The 24,489-nt window shown below is 40.6% G+C and overlaps 1 protein-coding gene across 15 annotated transcripts in view; it reads right to left on the minus strand.

The window, feature by feature from the left end:
- The window catches only part of SEMA6D (semaphorin 6D), a 56,148-nt gene that overhangs the window by 4,451 nt on the left and 27,208 nt on the right, over positions 1-24,489 (minus strand). For 4 of the 15 annotated variants that reach the window (XM_031668737.1, XM_031668741.1, XM_031668739.1 and 1 more), the window contains 17 exons: positions 9,944-10,106; positions 9,431-9,542; positions 8,812-8,872; positions 8,627-8,689; positions 8,416-8,517; positions 8,096-8,186; positions 7,522-7,641; positions 6,735-6,823; positions 5,769-5,986; positions 5,531-5,662; positions 5,032-5,187; positions 4,769-4,942; positions 3,806-3,946; positions 3,633-3,710; positions 3,098-3,198; positions 2,682-2,738; positions 1,026-1,193 (listed from right to left, as the gene is read on the minus strand). In XM_031668737.1, coding sequence (XP_031524597.1) covers positions 1,026-1,193; positions 2,682-2,738; positions 3,098-3,198; positions 3,633-3,710; positions 3,806-3,946; positions 4,769-4,942; positions 5,032-5,187; positions 5,531-5,662; positions 5,769-5,986; positions 6,735-6,823; positions 7,522-7,641; positions 8,096-8,186; positions 8,416-8,517; positions 8,627-8,689; positions 8,812-8,872; positions 9,431-9,542; positions 9,944-10,052 — 1,972 coding nt within the window. In that variant the 5' untranslated portion in view covers positions 10,053-10,106. Of the gene's footprint in view, positions 1-1,025; positions 1,194-2,681; positions 2,739-3,097; positions 3,199-3,632; positions 3,711-3,805; positions 3,947-4,768; positions 4,943-5,031; positions 5,188-5,530; positions 5,663-5,768; positions 5,987-6,734; positions 6,824-7,521; positions 7,642-8,095; positions 8,187-8,415; positions 8,518-8,626; positions 8,690-8,811; positions 8,873-9,430; positions 9,543-9,943; positions 13,970-24,489 lie in introns of those variants that run through there. The other 11 variants (XM_031668744.1, XM_031668745.1, XM_031668749.1 and 8 more) reach the window with 8 other exon arrangements.

The following is a 24,489-nucleotide window of genomic DNA, read 5'->3' on the forward strand; positions in this document are numbered from 1 at the left end:
CAAATTAGTTTATAATTATTGAAATTAAACTTAACCTTTTAATGCAACCACAGACATCTAACAATTAATTAAAAAATGTTAGTTTAAGAGGTATTCAAGTCTGTTACATGCTATAAACACAGCTATCCCAGAGTAAGGTAAGTCAGAGTGATTTTGAAGATTCTGTTGCTTTAAGTTAGTGCTAAGGCCTTTGAACATTAGTTGTTTTTAATTAATGTTTAATTAATGTTATGGAATTCAGTGGCACTGTGAAAGACCAAGAAAGAAAAGGAGAAAAAAATGGTATTACTAAAGAAAGCAAAGCAGAAAGAAGAATGAAGAATGATTATAAAATTGTTTACAACGAAAACATATAAAATGAAAATCAACCGATATAAATCATAAATGACAATGCGCTGCCATAAAAACTGATTGGAAACCTGATACCATAGTTTAGTAAGCACTAAAGAATAGATTTTTTTTCCTAGAGTAATATATCTAATAAGCTAACTCAACAGGCAGCTATTTTATAACTGCTCCTATTACAGGCTGAAAATGATAGTTATGGACAAGCATTCTGTTATGTTTTATTGCTTGTGGCATTCAAGCAACTTAGCATCTCACATATCCTTTTCAGATTGCATTTTGAATGGAAGCTAAACAAGAGGCTGGGAAAGGTTCCTAGACAAAACATCTGATATCAGGATATTTGCAATTAATGAGTTTTGTTTTTTGCTGCGGTGACCCTTGAAATTTCCTGAAATCCAGCACGCTCTCTGCTTCTTCAGACAGAAATCAACACAGATTAGATTGTCTGAGTGGCTGCTTCAGCAGCCTTTTCTCCAACAGCTTTCCACCTCTTTTATCTTTTAAGGAATGCACTCAGATATAACCACAGAAAGCCAGAGAGACTGTGGCTAGGGGCGGTGGAGGTACAACCGCAGAAGCTCCAGTGAGGCTCACCTCTGGAGAACCACATACTCCTCAGTGATATTAAGGATCAGGTTTCCATGCAGTTAGAGATGAGGTCCCTGCTGAGGCCTTACCCTTTGGGATACCCGATAAAGGATCAGTAAAATCAGAAGTGTTTGGATCATCTTGAACTACAAATTTCCGAGAGCTTGTCAGTTTAGGTCTCCAGGTATCAATCACTTTAGGTGTGATTTCTGGGATACTTGCCATTGTGGTAACAGAAGATGAAGATACCTCCATGTCTGTGGTGGCAAACAGATTTTATTAATATGGATAATGTCAAGATTTTTTTGATTGGTCTGTTGCATTTTTAAATAAAGTTTGAGTAAATTTCATGAGAACGTTTGCTCTAGGATTTTGTAAAAACATGCCTGAGGAAGCTACATCAAATTCTTTCCTTTCAAGGGAGTGAATGAAAACTGAAAATTAACAGTAAAGACATATTAAGCAGATTTCAAAATTAAAGATACTCGAAAGGCTCTTAGGAAAGCCCCTGTGGTTACTAATGACACTCATGAAAAAGGTAATATAATTCCCAGGGCAGATTAGTTGCTGTTTCTTCCTTCTCTTGTGAGACATCATTTCATTTCTTTTTATGCATCCTAAAAAGCACTTTCACAGATGGTTAGAAAATCTATAGTCTTTATTGGGGAAGAAGCTATGATGGAATTTTGTCAGAAAATATCTGGTTAAGTCTATGAAGAGACTTGATTTTGGATGTGATAAACCAGCTCTGCCTAAGAGGTTGTTACTAGTGGCCTCCTGTCCATATGTAGATTATTCACTACACTGAGGCTCTGCCCCCGACAGTAAAACACCGAAGGAGGGACAGACTTTGCCTGTACTCTCCAAAACTGCTGGGGAGTTTCTTCCAAAGAGTTAGCAGAACCTAATGCAAAGGCAATGGCATTTACAAACTGAACGAGGATATTCTGATACATAAGGTCTGCCATCTTTTTCTCCCCCTGAGGAAAGGAATTGCTGGTGAGTTTTAGAAGCAGCAATAGGACCGGGAGTAACTTAACCTTTTAGCATGTCTAGTACTGATTTCCTCCAAATAGATTTTCCCTCAAAATGTAAGCCTACGCTTTTAGGCTAAAACCTCAGAGACTGCAATTCTGACTGGTGCAACGATTACAGAAGAAGGTTCCAAAACAGGTACAGAGAGGCTTGGAGAGCCCACTGAACATCTTAATACATCAAAAATCAGCTTCATTCCACTGAAGCCTTTTTCACACGACCAAGACCACAACATTCAAAGATTCGCAGGATGAGCGCAAACCATTCAAAGATCTCTAAAACTTTTAAATACACATTTATGGGAAATGTGTATTTGTTTACTAGGTCATAGGAAAGGTGAGGAGAGATGGGGAAAAATAATGAAATTCCGCCATCCATTAAATACAGATGACCAGAAGAAACATTCACAATGCAAAGAGGTGAGAAAGAAGAAAGCTTGGGTGGGCGTGCGTGCAGCTGGAATGCAGTCTATGTTAGCCCATTTGAATTTTCTTAAAGGATGTGGCTTGGTCAATGATGAAGTGTTAACATGCTATACAAGGGTGAAGTGCTCAGTAAGAAAAGTCTTTTGGTACCATCAGTGGGATTATGAGTCAAAGCGGAAAAATGAAGGGCTGCCAAACTGCGCAAAAGGAGGGGAGAAGGGGCTGAAAATGCTGAACTGAAGGAAAGAAAAGGTTGTTAATTCAAAAAAATTAAAAAAAACTAACCAGATGTTGGACCGCCAAATATTTTGTAATCTGGTGTAGCTGAAGTAGGCAAACTTTCTAAAAGAATTAAAGGAACAAGTAATCAGTGAAAAGTAACCAAAAGAAAGCAAAAATTTATGAATTCCAATTAACTAAAAAAGTAAAAAAAAAAAAGACTATAAATTAAAAAGATTAACCTACTGGTTAGACTATCTCTCTCTAGATTTCCTACAAAATTGTAAATGGTGAAGGAAAAAAAAGTAAGCCTCTTTTCTAATGTATCCCCATGATCAAACAGCTCAGCTTTTGCGAAGTTTAAGTTAAAATGCTAGGTGGTATGTGTCCTGAGTCATTAAAAAGACTGATTGTAAAATAATGTCCACGTGCAAAGGTGGTCAAAAAGAAGCTCCAGGTGGGAATGGAAGATTCTGTCTTACCATGGCAGTCCCCTAGATGAGCTGTGTTGCCGAATTCTGTGTCTTGCTCATATCCTTCAGCACTGTGGTTATGGAAAGCAAAGAAGTCTTCGGTTAACAGCCTTCATAGGAACACAAGTGACAACCAGAGCAGAACCAAGAACACAGACTCATTAGTAAGAATGTGCAGAGAGAAAAAAAATATTAAACATTTTAACATAACTTGCTAAAATGGCTACTTCTGTTAAAAACTAGTGAACTAGAATGTTTAAGAGAACAGACTAGAATTGGTTTTTTCTCTCCATCCATTTCCCTTAAGTATTATTAGGTCTACCATTTCCCTTAAGTATTATTATGCCCTTCCTTCTCACATCTCCTGGTTTTCATTTTCCTGTTTCTTCCATAACAAAAAAACAAAAAGAAAGCAAGAAAGCAAGAAAGCAAGAAAGCAAGCAAGAAAGAAAAAGTAGTGTAATTGGAAGTTTTCCACAATTTCTAGCTTTAGAGACCCTGGAGAGGATAGTTCATCCTAGCTCACGTGAGAAAGTGTACTTACAGCATCCCTGGGGTCACTCTACCACAGGATCCCTGGCTTAACCAGCCACAATACGGGTCACGAGATGCAATACAAGACCTGTATAACACCAAACAGAATGTAACTCGGATTTTCTCATCATCAAAGGTTTTGATGCTGCAAGACCCAGGGTAAGTAAAGAAACACGAGCTTACTTTTTACATGATCCATAACGCTCACAGCGACTGAGGGGGATGCGGACAACGCAGCTAGAGAATGCCACATATAAAGCGTGGTGATCTTTATCCAACTGTAATGAGATGACCTTTTTGTCTTCCTCATTCTCAGCACTGCACCTATTTTGTGGGATACATTTTGAAGCCATATGTTTAGTCAGTCAAGTGTGGTTTGGTTTAGCAATTACTGAGAGCTGGGAAATCATAAGGAATATTCTTGGTAACAAACCAGGCAAGTACATAGTTTGGGAAATAATAATTACGTGATTCATCTTCTACTTCTCTGCATGGTTGGTTAAATTTCAGGCTGGACAAAGGGTTTTTAAAGATTGCTTTCCTGTTATGATGATAGAAATGAATTGCATTTGTGAAGGCCACATTTGACTATAGAAATAAAAAGGATCGTGTTTTTATGCATTTAAATTTTCCTGTGTTAGATGGTTCTGGTTCTCTCCTTAGTCCCCTTTGCTCCATTTCTCTCTTTTATTTCTTGTTTTTTTAAAAATGGTCTAAATATTCTCTTACATATTTATGATAGGAAGGAAATGCTTAACTAGTATTACATTCTGTGTATGTATGTGCGTGTATATTTGTGTGTGTGTGTGTGTGTGTGTGTGTGTATGCAAGCTCACAACTGTCTGCTGCATGTAGCATCTTGGAATATATCTGCAAGATAAGAGAGGTGCTGTTAAAATGTTCTCATAGTCTACAGGTGAAAAACAAGGGCTGAATGATTTTTAAACTCATCAACCGTTCACCCTCCTTGCCCTAGTAGGCTCGGGAAAAAAACAAATCCAAGATTTATTTCAATGAGAAAAAAACACAAAACACTATTATGCCAAACCATGGCTAATTTAGAGGGCCAAAAGGACACGACTAGATGAAATACACGCTGGAAATTTTTGAGCAGTACTGAAGGGCATTCTCGTAACATACACCTACTTTGCATGGTTGTAGGCTTCAATCTCTTCCAGTAACACGCTGTCGTTCAAAGAGAAAGGACTGGTCTTTGCCAGAACTTTAAGTACCACGCCAGCTTCAGAGCCAACAAAGATGACTGTGTAGTTCTGGTAGGGTCCGGCAGAATGGTCCACTGCGATGGCTGTCAGTCTGTACCTACGAGAGGCGGCAGCACAGATCAGAAGGGGAGGCCAACGGGCAGAGAAAATGTTGGATAGGAAGGAGTGTTTCCCATACGATCTCACCTGACCCGAGTCTTTGTGAACCAGGGCTCATCGGCAATGGGTGGAACAGCAGAGTCCATCAGAGGATGAGATTTGATGAATGACAGGGTTTCATCCGGGAAATCGATGGAGGTTTTATAAGCTTCAGCGAGGCCGTGTTTTGCACAACAGCCAGGCCTGAAAGGAAAACAGCGTTCTTTTATGCTCTTGGCTGCCCCTGCCACACCATGTACTGTATCTAAGGAATAAGTGCATATTCTCAGAGAAGAGGTCAAGGGAGGAAGGAGAGTGAATGAAACTAAAGGAGCAATGCTATGCCCCTGAACTCAGTGGGCTCTCCATTCACACTCATGAGCTTGCAGGTCACAAGGCTATATCCACTGGCTCCATCTGAGATGCTGCAGAGAGACAAACCCCTTCCTGGTGTGGGAGGTTGGCCAAGCTGCTCCCTGAGGAGGGCTTCTTCCAGCGACCGGAGGGTTTTGTTCAAGACAAAACCCTTTTCGACTTTTTTATTTACCTTGGCTTTGGGACTTTGTCTTCGGGAACTGCTGTCCAAACAGAATCTGGAGTTTTCTGTTCCTTAAACCGTCCTTTGAATACTTTTTCAATGTCATCCATGCTAAAGGCACAGACAGCGGAACCAGGGATGCTGAAAAGGAAGAAAACCATCAGGAAGAGGCTGGCGACACGGAGCCTGTCTTGGTTCTGACAGGCATGTGCAGAACATCTCTGCAGTGCCGGGGTCCTGCGCTCACCTGTTGAGCTGTGTGGTAAACACCCCGACCACAGTGGGGATGCCATTGATTTGTATTATGTCTGTAATAGACTGCAGAACATCAAAGTAGAAAAACGAATCTCCAGGGACAGAACAGTTCAGCCGAGCCTTCAAAAATGAAGTCCAGTGTTTCTCCAGGACCCGCTGGGAGCCACCCATGTCGTTTTTACAGATGCGGGCCACGCGGGAATACACAGCCTGCCCAACAGACAGAAGCAAAGCGATGGGGTTGTGAGCATGGAAAGGAATGGAAACAAAATGATGCTATTTAAGGGAGGGACAAAAAATGCTAAAGATACATCTGGTTCAAAAGAATCTAGCAGTCTTCTCTCTAGGGGTCTGTCCAGTAAGAAGGTAAACTGGATTCACCTATGGAAAAAAAAAAGAGCCACTGTTTTGCTAAACATCCTCCCCAAGGAGTGAGCTGTCTATCTGCCTTGCTGAATGAAAACCATTCTAGCACTTGGTCTCCAACTCTGCTTCCTGTATTGTTAATGAAACGTGTCGTCTTTCAACCTGGCATAGAAGGGGTTGCAATACTTTAAAATCACATGGGCCTTCACTGAAACACTAAAAATTGAATGGGGTCCCTACTTTCTATCCTGCCTTTTGACACTGAGAAAGAAGAGACTATGAATGATTTTCTAAAGAGTAAAAAAAAAAAAAGCATCCATAGCTCAAGGGTACCTGTAGAACACTCTCTGTGGCTGCAGGAAAAAAAAGGAAATCTTCTCAAAACTCAAGGCTGGTGTTCCCACTCAGGTTATTGTTCAGATGTTTTCCAGCAATTATTCTCATGACAAGCAACCCACCTCTCTGCAGTTGGCCCTATGTACACTGAATTGAGAGCTGGAAAACATGCCAAGGGAGCATCCTTAACTCTATCACAGTGGTCTCAATTTCATGCAGTACAAGTCCATGATTCAAGCCAAATGCATACACTTGCCTTGCCTAAATTATTATGTTCGACAGCAATTTCTCGAAAGAAGAAATAGACATAGTTTCCGTATTCTATGGCATGAAGAAAGTGTGGCTCTGAAAGAAAAATTAAAAACAAACTGGTTCCTAAAGGATAATTCAATTAGCATAAGACCCCGACTGCAAGGCATGACTGAAAGATGTTGCACAGTTACATTCAAGCCAACAAGAACTCCAATCTGCCAATGATTTTGAGGAGTCCCAATATGGGTGTGTTCAAGCTTCAGGGACCCGTTGTCTCTAAAGTCAGCTAATGGACTGTAAAAAGACCTACAGGGAACTGAACTACAGCAAAGGTCTTTGTTTCAACAGATTTATTCATTAACCTATTTAACTAGGGAAGAAAACCTCTTACACTGAAAATAAAAAATCTTGATTTCTAGACTCCGAAGAACAAAATGGCTCTCATACGGACTAATCAATTCTCTCTGTTAACTTTCCAAGATGGGTAAATGGCAAATAGTATTATGTGCATTTAGAAGGTTAGACAAATTGGTACACACAGAGATGAAATCTCCCCCTGCTTTTTTTTTGAGGTCACCTGGGATAAACACCTGGATGAACTTACTCTCCTTAGGCGGCTACTAGTCTCCTCATTCCCTATCAATGCTCCTGTTCACAACCAAAGCAGTGTTTACGTGTTCTAAATAAACAATATAAAGTCATGTGCTGAACCTCTCGATGGCTGTGGCTGCTGTCCCCACTTGGGCCATCCACTCTCCTGGTGACCCCACGACACTGCTCTTCAAAGGTACCTTTTATCCATTTGGAATCATATTTTATTGTGCGGAGGGCAGATCCATCACCCATGCTTCGATAAATAACGGCATCACTGGCCAAGAAGTCAGCCACTGTGGCAGAATACAGCTTCCCATCTGAAACCAAAGTTATAATTTTGGTAAGATAACCATAATTATCCCGCAGTGTGTTTGCTTCAGTAGCGTGCTATGCCCTTTGCAGTGCTCTCACCGGTATTACCATTATCTATACAAATAGGGCTGCACCTGATACTCACATCAATGTGTGACAGGTCAGCCATGGGATTATCTAATTTTACAGATGAAGGATCTAGGCATCAAAAAGTTAAGCAACTTATCTGGAGTCACTGGCCTAGTTAACAACAGGGTGTCATAATACTTATAGTGTGCACTGAAATATCCTTGTCCTTAATTTCTTCTTTTTTTCTGGAAATTTGTGCATAGATTTTAGCCTTTCGAACACTTAGATCAAGGTGGGTATCCAAGTTATTAACTTTTACTCTTCCATTACATTCCTTTTTTGCCTTCAATGTCATTAATCATTTATATTCATTAGGCTAGAGGATCTTACCAGCAAAGAGGGCAACATTGGTTTGTCTGGCATCAAATGGGCATCTTGCCAGGCCACTAATTTCTTCCCCATCATATTCTAAGGTACTCAACTACAAAAGAAAAATAAATAGCCAGTGTCATATCTATTCAATGTGCCTGTCTGAAGGCAATACTGTTTTATTTGTATTAAAATTCCATTTGAAGAATTCTGTCTTTATTCTTTCATAGCACTAGAGATAAAACAAATTACTGGAAAGCAGAAAGGTTTCAACTCTAACAGCATACCAGTGAAGGGAGAAAAGTTGATCAAAAGAAGCACATCGCATAAAGTATACTTACCCTGTAGTATCTACACATGGGATTGAATGCATTGGTACCACAAACAAAAACCATCTCATCGTTTCTTGGAACAAATACTTTGATAAAGTTGTGGCATTCATCCTAAAGAAAGTAGTAGTAACATTAATATCAGACATTCAAACGTGCTGGCACTGTGGTATCAAGCCCACAGAAAGACTAAATCTAGCAAACATTTGTCTGTTTAACTCACTTTATGCTTGCCTTTCATAGCACAGTTTTCTCGATCCTGTTGTCTTGATCGCCATGTCAGTTTCTGTATTAATCAAGCAAAATCAAAGTTCAGTTTTTAAATGGGAACATTTTTGGGGGAGGGAGTGGAAAAATTAATCAGGTTCAGAGGGAATGTAAATAAATTTGCCAACTACAGTTGCTCACCTTGCTTGGTATTACCTCTGTTTTGGGCATTTCATTTAAGTTTACTGTATAAACTTGATCCCTGTTGGAAATAAGGCAATAAAGCATATCATGTGAATACATAAAAATGTTAAGCTGCTTCTTATTTTATTTTTACAGATCTGCCTTTATTGTGTTTTAGAGATCATCTGGATTTTCTCTGTCTCAAACAAAGTCAACAAAGAGTACTTTTTCATTAGTGAGATGCTTTTATACATCACTGTAGTCAGAGAGCAAAGAAAGCTCTTCTCTCCAGGCATGGGTCAAACTGCTACTTGGTATTAGCATAGACATATTTCTGATATTTGCTTGAATAATTCTAAGTTAAAAACGCATAAAGAAAGGTTTTTTTTCCCTGCTGCTTTAGGAAAAAAGAATGGTGTATGATTTCTTGATGGCAGTAATAAAATAGCACCGCTGAAGGCTTGAGCTTTGTATTTTGTTCCTGGTACACAACACTGACTCTTCTCAGTGAATATTTCTGGCTACTTGCAATTTTTGATCACAATCACATATTAGTTTTTCATGAACTAGACACATTAATGCAAGCACCACTAGAGAAAAGAATTTTAATCTAATAAACCAATGAGAGGAAAATTACCTGCCAGCAATATAAAGTGTGTCTCGAATTTTCAACATCAGCTGAAAGTCCAGCCTGTGCTGCGATTCATTGCCTGAAGGGCGTCCTCTAAAAACCGGATATTGCCTTGAATCTGCAAGTAAAAATGGGCTAAACCATCATTCAGGATTATGGAGCTGAGGGATCAATAAACAGCATTGATTAGCCGTATATACTTGTTGTAGAAGGGTTTTAACTAAATTCCTCTCTTAAGGTCTTGAATATAAATGAATAAAAGGCAGTGAATGTCAGCAAATGGTCTTTTTCTTTTAACTCCACATATATAACCTATATATGGGTTGCTATAGAAAAGCACCCAACAAAACTGTCCCGTTTTCTCCAAACACTAGGACATGATTACTGATAAATTCAGATGCAAATTCATGTTTAAGACATAAAAAATCTCTGCCTCTTTCTGAAAATGAACATGCTTAGAAAATGAAAAACAGAAAAGCTTCCTTCTCAGAATAGAAGACTGTTCTTGAGACGACTTACAGTGATAATCGACAGTATTAAGGGGTTCATCATCTTCAGGAAAGCTGACTGCCCTCAACTGGGAAACCATCAGCAGCAGTATGTAGGCACAAAGCAGGAAGACCCTCATGGTGGGCCAAGGTGAAGTCAGGGTAGCCCCTGCTCAGAAATGCCACTGAGCTACCTGGAAAACAGAAGCAATTTGGAAAGATCGCTATGCTGCAATGAAATAGGTTTCTTGTTTGTCATCAGCTCAGTTTTCACCATCAGCTCCCTCCAAATCCCCTTTCCCACCAGGAATGCTGGCAGTGGTAGATCAGGTATCGCCAAAAACACAGGCAAAAGATGGCAGCATGCCAGTCCTGATTAAAGCATCTGGTCGAGCATATTGAAGTTTTCAGCAAATTCACAAGAATTTTGGAGGTAATCATATGTCATCACAGCAGAGTCACCAGAACCATGAACAGAAATGCTAGCTGCTGACTTGGCAAGAAGATGGGCAAAGTTGGGATGAGAATTTTAATTAAATTCCAATCCTCTTCCCTTCCCCCAGTCCTGAAATATATCTAATACAGCTTGTCTCTGCCCCCCATAAAATGCTCAAGCTGCCTCAAAAATAGCCAGAGGGCTGATGATCCTGTCATAATCCCTCCTCAGCTCTTTGCTTATGGTGTTGCCAAATTCCCAGCATTACCCAAGCATTAGCTCTAAATTCTTAAGTCGAGTATTTCCCTATGCTTAGCAAGACCAACATGGAGACAATGACATGAATGACCCTGAATCAGTGTGAAAGGGAATTAAAAGAAATACAATGATTCCACGATAACCAATCAAGCAAAGCAAGGCAGGGATGAAGTGGCACAGCTGACACCAGGCCACTAGGGAAGACCACGTTTTTACATAAAACCATTTGGACACAAACCAATACCCTAAGTACACCAGTCCTTTTAGCTTTATTGAACTTCAGAGCTGTAGGGGTCCTTAGGGACCATCTAGTCCAACTCCCTCATTTTTCAGATGAAAATCCAAGGGCCAAAAATAATTAAAGGGCTCATTGAATTGTGTGGGGCTAGTTAAGGCGAGATTGGAGTCCAGACTCACATAATCTGGGTCCCTGTCCAGGCTCCTTTTCACCAAATGGAAAGGGGAACATAAATGACTGAATTTTTTTTCCTTCAAAAATACAGCATTACAAAAACCTGTTTGGGAAAATGGATATATTCATCATTTTTATTGAAGTGATGTTTCATAGGTGTTAAATTTAATCAAATTGTACATTAAATACATGCAATTTGTTATATATCAATACCTCAATAAAGCCATCAAAACACAGCATTAATTGCATTATAATAACAGTAAAAAATTTAAGAGATCTTTAAATGTTATTAGCTTATCAAAAAGATAAATGAGGGCCCTGTTGGGCCAATGAGATGGATATTTTTGTGAAGCTGTAAGTGTTCTACTTTGCAACAATAACACCCCTCCCTCAACCAAAACTGTCACTTCCAGCTACTGTTCTGAACAACAAAACATTTACTTTATCATCAGTCTTACGTATCTAAGAACTTTAGGAGAGATCATGAGAGTCACTCCAAATTCCAGGGGAGTCCAACCACTAAATCAGGTGCTTACTGTGCCTTTTTTATGGACTTCAGGTGAAGCACACAGATATGCATGCTATCCAATGCTCTAAATATTTCTCTAACTAAAGTACAAGTCAAGTATATGTGAATTTTAGAGTCCCAGTTTTTCAAAAAGAGAATAATATATTGCAACAGTTTTTTTCGTGGATGATCAACCAGCAGTATGTTAACATATTTAAACTGCCTTACAAAAAGCAGGTGGAATGGAAACTGTGGTGGCATCATTTTGTACTAAAGTTAAAAGAGTGTGGACTTTGGAGTCAGTAGGACTTGGGCATGGATGAAATTATACCACATACTAACAATTGGCCTGGGAACGTTCCTTCAATCTCTTTGAGCATTAGTTTCTTGATCTGTAAAATATGGATAATGGCACCTTCTTAGAGTGAAAAGGAAGCTAATGCCTGGCACATAGGAAATTCTGAGAAAAGTTAGACCTCTCTACCCATTTCCTACTAGAAAATCCTGGGTATGACTAGATTGACTTTAAGAGTCTCATCAGGGCTTGGGGAAAAGATATCCTAAAATATTAAAGTTATTTGGCCAGTTATTTTTCACAACTAGTTATTTTAAAACACTAAAGGACTACTTATAGAATAAATTTTACAACATGTGCCTATGTATTGGACCTGGAAAATAAAGTAATAAAACAAAACAAAAAAGCAATCACCGATAATCCTACTATCCTACCCCAACAACCACAATGATTTGGTTCTAGTTTTTTACTACCTCTACATGGTTTCCATTGTCCTGACAAGACGGTTTTTCCTTGTTTACCCCTTTTTCTGAAGGAGTGTCTTCCTGTCTTGCTTTTCCATACTGTTTTGATCATTTATAAATACCTTCTAAAGTTGAAGTAGTATAAAAGTATAAAATGTTGCCCTAAGAACTAGCTTCTGCTTTGACACCGGTCCCAAACATCATCATTCTCTAGATGGAAAGTCACTGAATCTTTCTGTTGGATATCAGGAAAAAGAATTAGAAATACCAATTAATCCCAAAGACGTGCAGAAACATCTGCATTGAAACAAAAAGATTGTTCTGTGTCTCCTTCTCCTCCGTGACAGGTAACTGAATGGCTCACATCAGGTAAGCAGAGCCTCCATGTCCCAGACAGTGGGTGGGGAGGAGCCCTGAACAGGAAGAGTGTCTCTCAGCTGTGATCCCAGCACTGGGGCTGAGGATGGAATCACTGCTGACTCACTAGCAAGCACCAAGCTGCTGGCTGAGCTATCATTTCCTATAACTCATTCATCTGACACTGCAGAAAGCAATTTCTCCCCATGCCCCACCCCCTACCACTCTAATCCTCCCAAAATAAAGCCCTACCACTAACTGCTTCCTGTCTCTGCATAAAGCTGTATTTTTGAAAAAAAAAAAAAAAAACATTCAGACTTGCCATAGTAGTTACAAATGGAGGCATTTAATGTGATACATATTTCAAAGGCTGGGTCGGGGAGGGAAGAATCTGGAAATACCTGAAAGCAATGTACCAGAAAGGGGATGTCTTTGCATGTAAATCCCTCAGACTACTTAGCTCTGACTTTATATAAGAAGACGTATTAGGAGTCCAGGGGTCAATGAAATCATGATACTAGTTATGTTGAAAAGGGCAGGCCAAGCAGCAGGATGAAATGTTGGGAAAAAAACATGGATCTTGAAGATTAGAAAAATCTGAGTTCAAACTTGTTTGTGCCATTTACTTCCTGGCTCTTGGGCCCTGTTTAAATTAACTTCATCTCTTTAAGCCCCAGTTTCATCAAATATGAAATGGGAAGAACTATCTTTATTACCTCATAGGCTCTGTTTAGGATTAAATGAGATAATCGGTACGAAGCATCTAACACAGAGCCTGCTCCACAGTAAGTCTTTAGTAAATTTTAGTGAATATCATCATGTCTATTCTGGTTACGTCCTGTCTCACAAAAAGGTGGAAAACAAAAGCAACGTTCATTCCTTCATCTTGTACAGATATTTGCCAAACTGTTTATGTATACCGTCCTAACAATGACAGGAGCATTCTTGGAGGATAAGGCACAGCTTCACAGAGGGACAGGCCTCCTAAAAAGAGGAAACCGTCTTCCTCACATGCAAGCTTAGGGTAAAGAACATTCCTACATGAAGTCATTCCTGTTTGTGACACAGTCAGAGAGCAAGAATGCCTGACTAGGTATGTTTATTCAGTTTTTGGTATTTTATATGAACTTCTCCCATACACTGTTAATGTTAAATACTAAATATGATGAGGAAAGCTCTTAATGGGAGTTCAGAGCTGCCAGAATAACCAGGGCGTGAGTGACAGGATACTTGGGAAAAGGGAGGTACATGGAGCTTAGCCCCAAACTCAGCATTTGATTTTACCTTATGGAGATTTGATGATTTTATATAATATTTACGTTTATATTATTATACATAATATATTATATTTATATTATACTGTTACATTTTTATAATTTTATGTTTGCTAATTTCATAGAGCTTAAGGCTCTATAAAAATGAGAGTATAGCTATAAAGAAAAGTCAAATTTCTGGCAGTCACAAGTTTTGGACCCACCAAGAAGGGAGTACCAGTAAATAACCAAAGGCTATCATCTTGCCCCCTGACAAGCTACACTCTAGAAGAGGAGAAAAATGTGAGGTAAACCATGATTTACAAAAATTCCAATCCAATCCAGTAAGCTAAGTCCCAGACTGAATGGATATAATCTCCCACTCCAGCTGCTTGCCGGAAAAGATAACACTTCTTGAGAAAAAGATAACATCATCCAGAGACTACAATTATTTACATACATTGCTCAACATTCAAGTAGAAATTATCAGAAATTCCAAAAACTGCAACTGAGAGAGAGAGAGAAAAAAAAAAACAATAGAAATAAGCCCACGGGTAACCCAGATATTAGAGTTACCAAATATATGTTTTGAAAATAACTGTGCTTTTTTTATCCAAGAAAAAAAGATGACAAGATGGAGAATTTCACCAGAGAACTGGAATCTATAAAAGAGAATTAAATAAAAATTCAACAACAAGGCTGGGCGCGGTGGCTCATGCCTATAATCCCAGCACTTTGGGAGGCCGAGGTGGGTGGATCACTAGGTCAGGAGTTCAAGACCAGCCTGACCAACATGGTGAAACCCTTTCTGTACTAAAAATACAAAAAGTAGCCAGGCATGGTGGTACACACCTGTAATCCTAGCTACTCAGGAGGCTGAGGCAGAAGAATCACTTGAACCGGGAAGGCAGAGGTTGCAGTGAGCTGAGATTGCACCACTGAACTCCAGCCTAGGTGACAAAGAGAGACTGTCTCAAAAAAAAAAGGCACAATAAATAACACATCTTCTTAATAGATGTGTTTAGCAACATATTTGCCAGAGGTGAAGAGAAGATTAGTGAGTAAGAAGACAAACAAATAGAAATTATCAGACACAAATATGGAGAGCAAAAAGTTTGAAAAAGACAGACAAGAGAGTAAGAGACATAGGATTTTGTGAAAGAATTAACATACTGGAGTCCCTGAGACTGCAGAGAGAGAAATGGACAGAAGCAATATTTTACAAGATAATGGCTGCGCACATTTTCAAAACCGATATAAGATTATAAGCCACACATGAAAGAAATTCTAAGAGTTCTAAATATAAGGAAATAACAGTTAAGACACATCATACTCAAAATGTTGAAACAAGGAAAAATTTTTAAAATATTGAACACTAAGATATATTACCTTCCAAAAAGCAAGAATAATATAGACAGCTGACTTATCAGTAGAAACAATGGAAGCCAGCAGGCCATAGAATGACATTTTTAAGTTGTTGAAAGAAAATAAACTTCTAGCCTAGAATTCTACAACCTGTAAAAATAGTCTTCTAAAACGAAGGCAAAATAAAGATGTTTTATATAAATAAAAACTCAAAGATTTGTTGTTACCAGATACAAACTAAAAGAAATATTGAAGGCGAGTTCTTTGGGCAGGGGAATTTATAGGAAGGTTAATGCAAATTTTTCAACTTAAAAAAAATTTATTTTGTACTTTTAGTAGAGATGAGGTCTCACTACGTTGCCTAGGCTGGTCTTGAACTTCTGGCCTCAAGTGATTCTCCCACCTGGGCCTCCCAAAATGCTGGGATTACAGGCGTGAGCCACCATATCTGGCCACAAGTTCTTTTTATGTTTACAGCATAGTAGCCAAATTTGAAATTAACAAATCCCAGATGGAGAAAGTGGTACACAGTCTTTGTCTTCCTGAAAACTAGATAGCTCAAAGGAAATGAGAATGTAGAAATGGGGTAGACCTACTTTATCACTAGCCCAAAGAACCCAGAGAGAAACCATGTTGATTTGAAAGCTATCCCCTAGCTCTCGTCCCAAGATGTCACTATGCAAAGAGGATCTGCTTAGACTCTCCTACTCCTCCTGCCTCAGGATCTGAATGTGGAGTTGCTTCCTTTTAGTTTCCTGATGAGTCTTCCAGACCTTGGGCCTCCATGATCTTACAAAAAGTCTTTGGTATAAGTCCTGCCCCTCCTCCTCTCTTTTACCTGATAGTTTCCCAGTCATGTTCTCTAGCTTTACAAAGACTTTACCGGCCTCAGCCCATGGTTCCATATGGGGATTTCCGCCTCAGAATCATAAAGTAAAGCATTGTGTGCTCTGATGCTATCCTCTTGTTCTTCCAGCTTGCTCATACTGCTCTACTTTCTTCTCATCAGGACCTTCAGCCCACTAACTGTTCTCTTCTCTGCTGGTCATTAGTCTTCTCTGATCTTGACATACCTCTTTATCCATCTTAGGTACAATAGTCAATAGTCGATCATGTCCATTATTCTGCCTGTGCTGCTGACTTCTCCATCCTCTGTGTCCTTGTCAGCTTTTCTTGCAACATCTTAACCTCGAATGAACTCTGCCACTCACCTTCTGCACCTTCCCCAGAGCAGCTGAGCACTAGTTGAGACAACCACACTCTGGGACAAGTCGCTAGTAATAGAACAGAATTCTTTGTCATCAACTACAAATAGCATCAAAAACTCCATGGAGATCCTATGTTTCTCAATTATATTAGACCACTCCCCAAATCCATAAATGTAAACTTCCCACTTTCTTTAAGGCCCTGATCTGCTGTCTCCATACTCTGCCACTTACATTCTTTCCTCCTGACCCACAGCTTACTTCACATAGAACATGAAAGCTGTAACATGGGAGCTTCCTCCATTTTCTCCTTTCCCATTGCCAAATACATCAACTCTTTTTCATGTGCTTTTTTAAATTTTTATTTTATTATTATTATTTTTTAGACAATGTCTTGCTCTGTCACCCAGGGTGGAGTGCAGTGGTGCAACCTTGGCTCACAGCAACCTCCGCCTCCTGGGTTCAAGCAATTCTCCTGCCTCAGTCTCCCAAGTAGCTGGGATTACAGGTGTGCACCACCACGTTCAGCTAATTTTTATATTTTTAGTAGAGGTGTGGTTTCATTATGTTGGCCAGGCTGGTCTCAAACTCCTGATCTCAAGTGATCTGCCCACCTTGGCCTCCCTAAATGCTGGGATTACAGGTGTGAGCTCCTGTGCCCGGCCCCCCATACACTTTAAATCCAATCTCTTCACTCTTTTCTGGAATAAAAAGACGCTGATTATATTTCTCTCTTTTTGGTGTTTTCTGTAACTCTTAACCAATTAAATACTGTCCATCAGCATTGAAATGTGTCCATGTCTCCCTCATCACACACACAAAAGGAAAATACCTTCTGTAGCCCTGAGCCCACTCAAGCTATCACCGGGGTCTTCACTGCTCTTTACTGGCACTGAAACAAATTTTGCTCTTCTGCTATAATTTCCTCACCTCCTGCTCATTCTTCTACTTTCTGTGTTCTAGCTCCTCTCTCAGTAGAGACTGATGATCTACAGGTACCTAAAGGCAATGGACATTTTCCAGTCCTATTTCATTTGACTGCTCAGTAGCTTTAGATGCAGTTGACAGTTCACAGCTTTTCCAAACACCGCCTTTCCTTGCTTTTCCTCATACCACATTCTTCTGATGGTTTACCCACCTCTCTGTCTGCCTGTTTATCTCCCATTCGTTTTCTAGATACAACAAGAATGATCTTTTCAGAATATATACCTAATCACGGCATCTCATAATCCTCCAGTAACCTTCTATTACTCCTAGGATGGAGCCCAAATCTTTTAAATGTGGCCTTCAAGGCTTTTCAGGTTCTGAGTCCTGCCCCCTCTCACAAGGAGTCCTGTCTCACCTTGGGCCTCTATCCCTCTTTTTCCTGTGCTTCTACCACCCTGCCTCTGTTTTGAGCCCTGGAATATGTCATGCCACCTACCAAGCCTTGCTCCTGCTTTCCCTCTAGATGGCCCTTTCTGCCTCCCGTCCTTGGCCTAGTTAAGTCCCTCTAACTTTTCAGAAACTAGGGAAGATTTTTTCAGTCCCTTGGGTCAAGTATATCTCATAGTTGTCAATTCCCAAGACAACTGTGAATCACCTGTGAAAAAAGGAATAAACAGAAGAATGAACCACGTGTCCTGAATCACCACATCCCCGCTGAATCTCTTAGTGCAAGGTTAGCATTTTGGACTCCAGTCTAATTTAGATTGATTTAATACCGCTAAACAAACAACAGAGGACAGCAGACCCAGGGGGGATGGGCCCCCGGCACTTCCACTTCCCAAGAGCGTGGACTCTTTTAGCTGAGAATGCTGTAACTAACTAAAGGAAGAAGAGGGGGTGGAACTAGATCTGTGGTACAAAGAGCACCATTCACTCTGTAGTCTAGGACATTTCAGGGGGCACTGCTCACACTGTAGTCAATGAGAATGATGGCACCTGGCATTACAGGAATTATCCATTTACCAACTATGGATCACGAGAGCCTCCTGAGACTAAACAAAAAAGGAGCAGTGGGTTTAGGTAAGTTGAGAGCGAGCAAAGAGAAGCACGTTGATTGCTATACCTTGGAGCCTACCAAGACAAGGAGGGTTATAACTTAAGATCAACTATAAAAGGGAGGTTTAGGTTTATATAGCATTCGTGTGCCTAGATTCTAAGCAGTGTGTTCTGGGCAGGGCTTTAGAGCTTAATGATCACTGTCAGTATTTAATCAGAATGGTATAACAGCTTGGCTGACACCACAAGCTTTGGAATAGAAGAAGGTAATATCCACTGAATTGCAGGCCTTCTTTCACCTTCCATGCGTGCTAAGACGACTAGGTTATTAATCATCACTATATATAAACAGATTCCAGGAGACCCCTAAGTAGAGCTGGGGCAGGCTACCCTGGGCCCTTCTGAAAAGCATGGGTGCTCCTTGCCTCCAGGCTCACCAAGTAACTCTTGGCTGATGTGGTGTTTTAAAGGAGCAGAGGCTTTTCCATTTAAGAAATCACCACTGCTACTCCCCCATTCCCACCCCTACCTCATGCACACAGGTTCTGTGTGCAGGTGCCACGTCTGAACAAATACATACATCCTCTCTCACTGTGGGCCATAAGGAGATTGCTGAAAGGCCCTTGACTCTGAGACCCTTCCTCCTTCTGGGAATGTGAGTTCCCAGGTTAGAGGAAGAGGCTTCTAGCACTGTTATGTTACTGACACTTTATAATTAACCATCTAAAACTCTGCCCCATGGCATGTGGAGGAAATGATGAAGCAGCTCTGTGACTCACCTTCCACACAGCTGAAGCCCTGCTGACACATCAGAATCTGTGAAGATGTGCATTCTGATGGGAGCAGTGGAGACTCACACCATGAGGAACAAATCAGGGATGATTCTTCTCCCACCGACACTGGCAGCGAGAGAGGAAAGAGGCCAAGAACTAGGAGATCTGGGGTCACAGACTGGCTAGGTGGCCAGAGACAAGTCACTTCACCAATCTGGACTGATTTTATGCAATACAAGCGGGCTGCTAAATTACAACTGTAGAAACCTGTTTTTTCTCTAAGAATCCATGTTCTCCTGACAGCTAGAGGGATTCCTACTTCCCCTATCTAGTGGGATACACATCCTGGTGTAATTCGCACTGCTCCAGGGTTCTTTCTCCTCAACATCCAAGCATTTCGAGTCACTATCATCATAAACAAACTGCCATTCCCCTGACCTTGAGGCTGCCTCTGCTTTCTCTCTCTCCCACTTCCTTTGTCAGCCAGGCTTCTTTGAAAAGAAGCCTGAGTCCATATTCTCCATTTTCTCACTTTTCATTTTATTTGTAGCCTACTCTAGCCTAACTTCAATGCCTATGCATCAACCACCTAATTGCCAAATCCAAGGCAATCCTCATTTTAAATCTTCCTTCATCTCTTTGAGGCATTTAATCTCACTGGTCATTCCATCCGATCTTCAAACTCTACCTCTGACTCCCCTAGTTCTCCCCACCTCTCTAGCTGCTCCTTTTCATCGTCTTCCCAAATTTGTCTTAACATGCTTGCCCGTTGGATATCGTTCTTCCCAGTTCCATCCCGGGTCTCCAGAGATGTGCTCACATGACACCTACCTTCTTCACTACCACCAGTTCCCTAATCTCAGATCACACGTCCAGCACACACCACACTCCTCACTTCCAATCCAGCTGTCCAACTCCCCGCTAGATATTTTGACCTTGGTAAAATATAGGCAATTTCAATTCAGTAGTCTAAAACTGAACTTAAGATACTTTGCCTTGATGTCTCCTCCTGCTGAATTTCCTGCAGAGCATAGGTTTAGAGCTCGGAGTACCTGGCTTCAAATGTAAGCACTACCATTTACCAGCCATGTGACTTGGGGCCTGTTACTTCACTTTCAAACTTTCTTGTTTTCCTGGCTGCAATGAGGATAATAATAGCACTAATATTATTACGATGATTGAATGAGATAATCTATATAAAGCATGTAGTCAAACCCCTTGTGCCTGATAAGAATCCAATAATTAGGTTGGGTGCGGTGGCTCATGTCTGTAATCCCAGCAATCTGGAAGGCCGAGGTGGGCAGATCACTTGAGGTCAGGAGTTCGAGACTAGCCCGGCCAACATGGTGAAACCACATCTCTACTAAAAATAAAAAGATTATCCAGGCATGGTGGTGTGTGCCTGTAATTCCAGCTACTCGAGGGGCTGAGGCAGGAGATTTGCTTGAACCTGGGAGGCGGAGGTTGCAGTGAGCTGAGATCGTGCCACTGTACTCCAGACCGGGCGACAAGAATGAAACTCTATCTCCAAAAAAAGAAAAAGAAAAAAAAGATTTACAACTATTATTATTGTTATTGCTATTTTTCATATCCTTCTCAGGCACTTGTGTTTTAAGCCTGGGAGTCTTCCTAGACGGCCCCCTCTCCATCATCCTCTCCTTTGAACCTGTCAGTATGTCCCATTGCTTCTATCTCTTCATTGGTCTAGAATTGACTCTTCATTGGTTTCTGTTCTCCTAGACTTCTAGTGCATTCTCCACAATGCCACCAGAATGATCTTTCTAAAACACAAATGCTATCAAGTTACATCCCTGTCTAAAAGCACTTTAATGGTTCCTGAAGGCCTATGTGTAAAGTCTAAATTCATTTCCAAGATTTACAAGATCCGTCACAATTCTATTCTTGCCAGCTTCTCCATTTCACCTACTGATACGTCCCCACCTGGATCCCAAAGCAGTGTCTTCTGCACACGCTGTTCTTTCTAAAATGTCCTTCTTGAAAACTGTCTATTCACCAGCTCAAAACTTACCTGGCCCTCTCCCCTTTCTCATTCTTCCCTCTTCAGCCACACTGCTCCGTTCAGGACAGCTAGTCATACTATGATATTGTATAAATACTTCTATTGCAGAACTTATCACTCCACAGCAATGTTACTGATTTTCACATTTTCTCTATTGGGCTGTGCTACTCAAGGGATCATTTTCCTCTTTACTGCCAGGATCAGACGCAGGGCCTGGCACCTGGCAGGTCCTCAGTAAATACTTAATGAATGGAGGAATAAAGAAAGAAGGCAGAACACTGACAGGACTCTGTTGTGGCACACAGGCCACATCAAAATGAACAGCTCTCCACCATCAACCCAACAGCAAATCTTGAGTCTACCATCATTCTCCTGCAGCACTGGCACGGCATCCTCATTAGCCTCCAGTTCATGAGCTTCAGGTGCTGCAAAACCAAGAGGTTCTCTATAAAAGGCAACAGATGCCTCTTTTCACACCTACCCATCATTAACAAACTGCGCACCAGAAATGGGCAACACAGGCCAAATAACTAAATGATTTCTGTCAACCACCCCACTTCCACTACTGAAATTCCTGCTTACTTTGCAGCTTTCCCAGAGCAAAGGGAAGAAAAGCAGGGCTATTCCTGAGATTAGAGAGTGGGTATATGGGACTGGCAGAGAAGGATCCTATGTGACTCTTCACTACCTAACAAACAAATATAAAATGAAAATCAGCTTGACTAATGGCTGGGTTATGCCTGAAATTCTGCAATGGGAAATTCTTTTCTTTGGCCAATGGCCTTTTTTCCAGTTATAAATTAAGTAACGATAGAACATACCATAAGCCAGAAACCAGTATGAAGACATTTATAAGATCTGATCTTACCCAGCGAATCAGAACATGCTGGATTCTGACAGAAGAGAAAAAAACGCAGGTGGCAGTAGATACCATGGGAGAGAAGAAAGGGGAGGCTGAGGCTATGGAAGTCTGGGTGATCCTTATTAATGCCTTGCTCTTAAAATCGTGTCTTACTCAAAGTTGGGTCAATTTTATTTGAGTTATATTTTATGTACATGATAAAGCTGTCGACTTAAGTTTTCTGAAAATTAAAAACCTCTTATGCAAGGTTTTCACTTTAAGTCTGGATTTTCTTAAAGCAAAGCACATGAATATCTGAATCAGTAATACTTTGGTCACATGTTAATAATTCAAAAAGGAACTGAACTTAACAAGAGTTGGGTAGGAAGGGACAGAAAACAGGATCTAACCTGTCTTTGCCAATTCTAAGCAAACCTGGACAAGAATCCCAGGATCTGACCTCTGATCAGAACCATTGCTCTGGGGACCACAATTCTAGCGACAATTTGCCTACAAGTTTTTGCCTGTCTGCCCTAACTCAAATTGAATAACATTCATTTTAAAGCAAAATTGTCCTAGAAACAATCCTCATTAAAAGTGAAAATAATACAAGAAACTAATGAGAATATGAGCCTGATACATAAGCAGAAAATCTGCTATCCAGGAAGATGACAAAATATATCAGCCTCTTAAGATATCAAGATAATAACTTGCTTTGTGAAAATATAATGCATAAGGAACCTTCTACTATATATATATATATGTAGAATGCGATAACCTATGTAAAGCATGTAGCCAAACCCCTTGTGCCTGATAAGAATTCAGTAATTAGGTCGGGCGCGGTGGCTCACGTCTGTAATTCCAGCAATCTGGGAGGCTGAGGTGGGCAGATCACTTGAGGTCAGGAGTTCGAGACCAGCCTGGCCAACATGGTGAAAACACATCTCTACTAAAAATACAAAACTATTTTGTATTTGTGTATGGTATGTCGTTTACACCATTTGTAATGTGTGTGTATATATGTACACACATACACACACACACGCAGCAGGAGATTGTTGTGGCAGAAATGAACAATGGTGTCTCCTTTTTTCAGGGGAACTGAAGGGCTTTCAAGGCTAACTGACAAGAGAAATTAAAAGCCTTCTTTTTTGGTTATCTCCTCCATACACATATCCCAGCCAGGCCAGGCTCCTCCCCTTCAGCCTCCAGGAAAAGGAGCCATTCTAGACAAAGGAAGGGCTCAAGGTTCCAAGGGATGACCCAGATGCCAAAGGACTCAGCCTGGCTGTGGAACACTGGCTTATTCTACTAGATGACCTGCTGAGGCTGCCATATGGCCTGCATGTGACAGTCTGCTCAGGATAATAGGGCCTGGGTCTATGCCTGGTTCTGCCCTTTGGGCTGGGATGACAGAAGTAGAATATGTTTGTTCTGATGCTAGTGACTTGTCTGATGCAACCACCGTGTAGCCATAGCTTTCAGTGTACTCCATGGAGCCTTTTCAGGCTTTCAAAGAAATGAATACCCTGGCAAAGAAGGACTGAGGATGGGCTGCTGCTCCTATTCCTGTCTGACAAAGGACAAGCAGATAAATTAAGAGACTCACGATCCAGGAGTGGCGAAGCCAGTGCAGAACCCAGATGTCACAACAGAGTTCAATGATCTATGTTAGCCTCACTGCCAACAACGAGATTTCATTCTATTTTAAAAGGCTCATGTCTTCAGGCTTGATATTCTGCAAAGTGCCTCATCAGGGGTTCTCAGGTGATGTCATGCTTTAAAACAGTTGGTGATGAGTTTTCAGAAGGGTTAAAACTCTAATGACCCAGAGGAAGAGAAGTGAAATTTTAAAAGCCAAGAATGTTTAGTCCCAAGTCCTTTGGTTTTCGGTCACCAAAAATAAGGCCTTTGTATTAATATTTGCCTTCTGTATTTGAAAGTACAGTAACAGTTGCCCGTCTCTAACAAATGCAGAGAAAGATTACTGATTGCTCAGAAGGATCTAGAGCATTAACCTTATCAGGGTTCTGTAAGTCAATCCTAACTTGTTTTTCAAAATGTACTTCTCGGGTGAAGGGGACATGGAACTCTCTGTACTATTATTACAACTTCTTGTGAGTTCATAATTATTACAAAGTAATTATTTTTTAATATATTTTGTCCTACTGATGGAAATGTGGCCCATGATCATTTAGGTTCCATTTGATAGTTCTGGACTAAAGATGGAGCTGTGACCAAGAATGAGAATAATAAACAGCCCAGGTGAATTTTATGTCCTGTGAAGCTCAGGGAAGGCCCAGGCTAAGCCTGAGTCAGTACACCTGTGCCTGCCTGCAGCCTTTTGTCTAGGCTCCATATCTGATGGACTATGAACTTCTGAAACCTCTGGGTCCACAGAGGCAAA

The sequence above is a fragment of the Papio anubis genome, chromosome 7 (assembly GCF_008728515.1).
Source record: "Papio anubis isolate 15944 chromosome 7, Panubis1.0, whole genome shotgun sequence".
NCBI classification, from domain to species: Eukaryota; Metazoa; Chordata; class Mammalia; order Primates; family Cercopithecidae; genus Papio; species Papio anubis.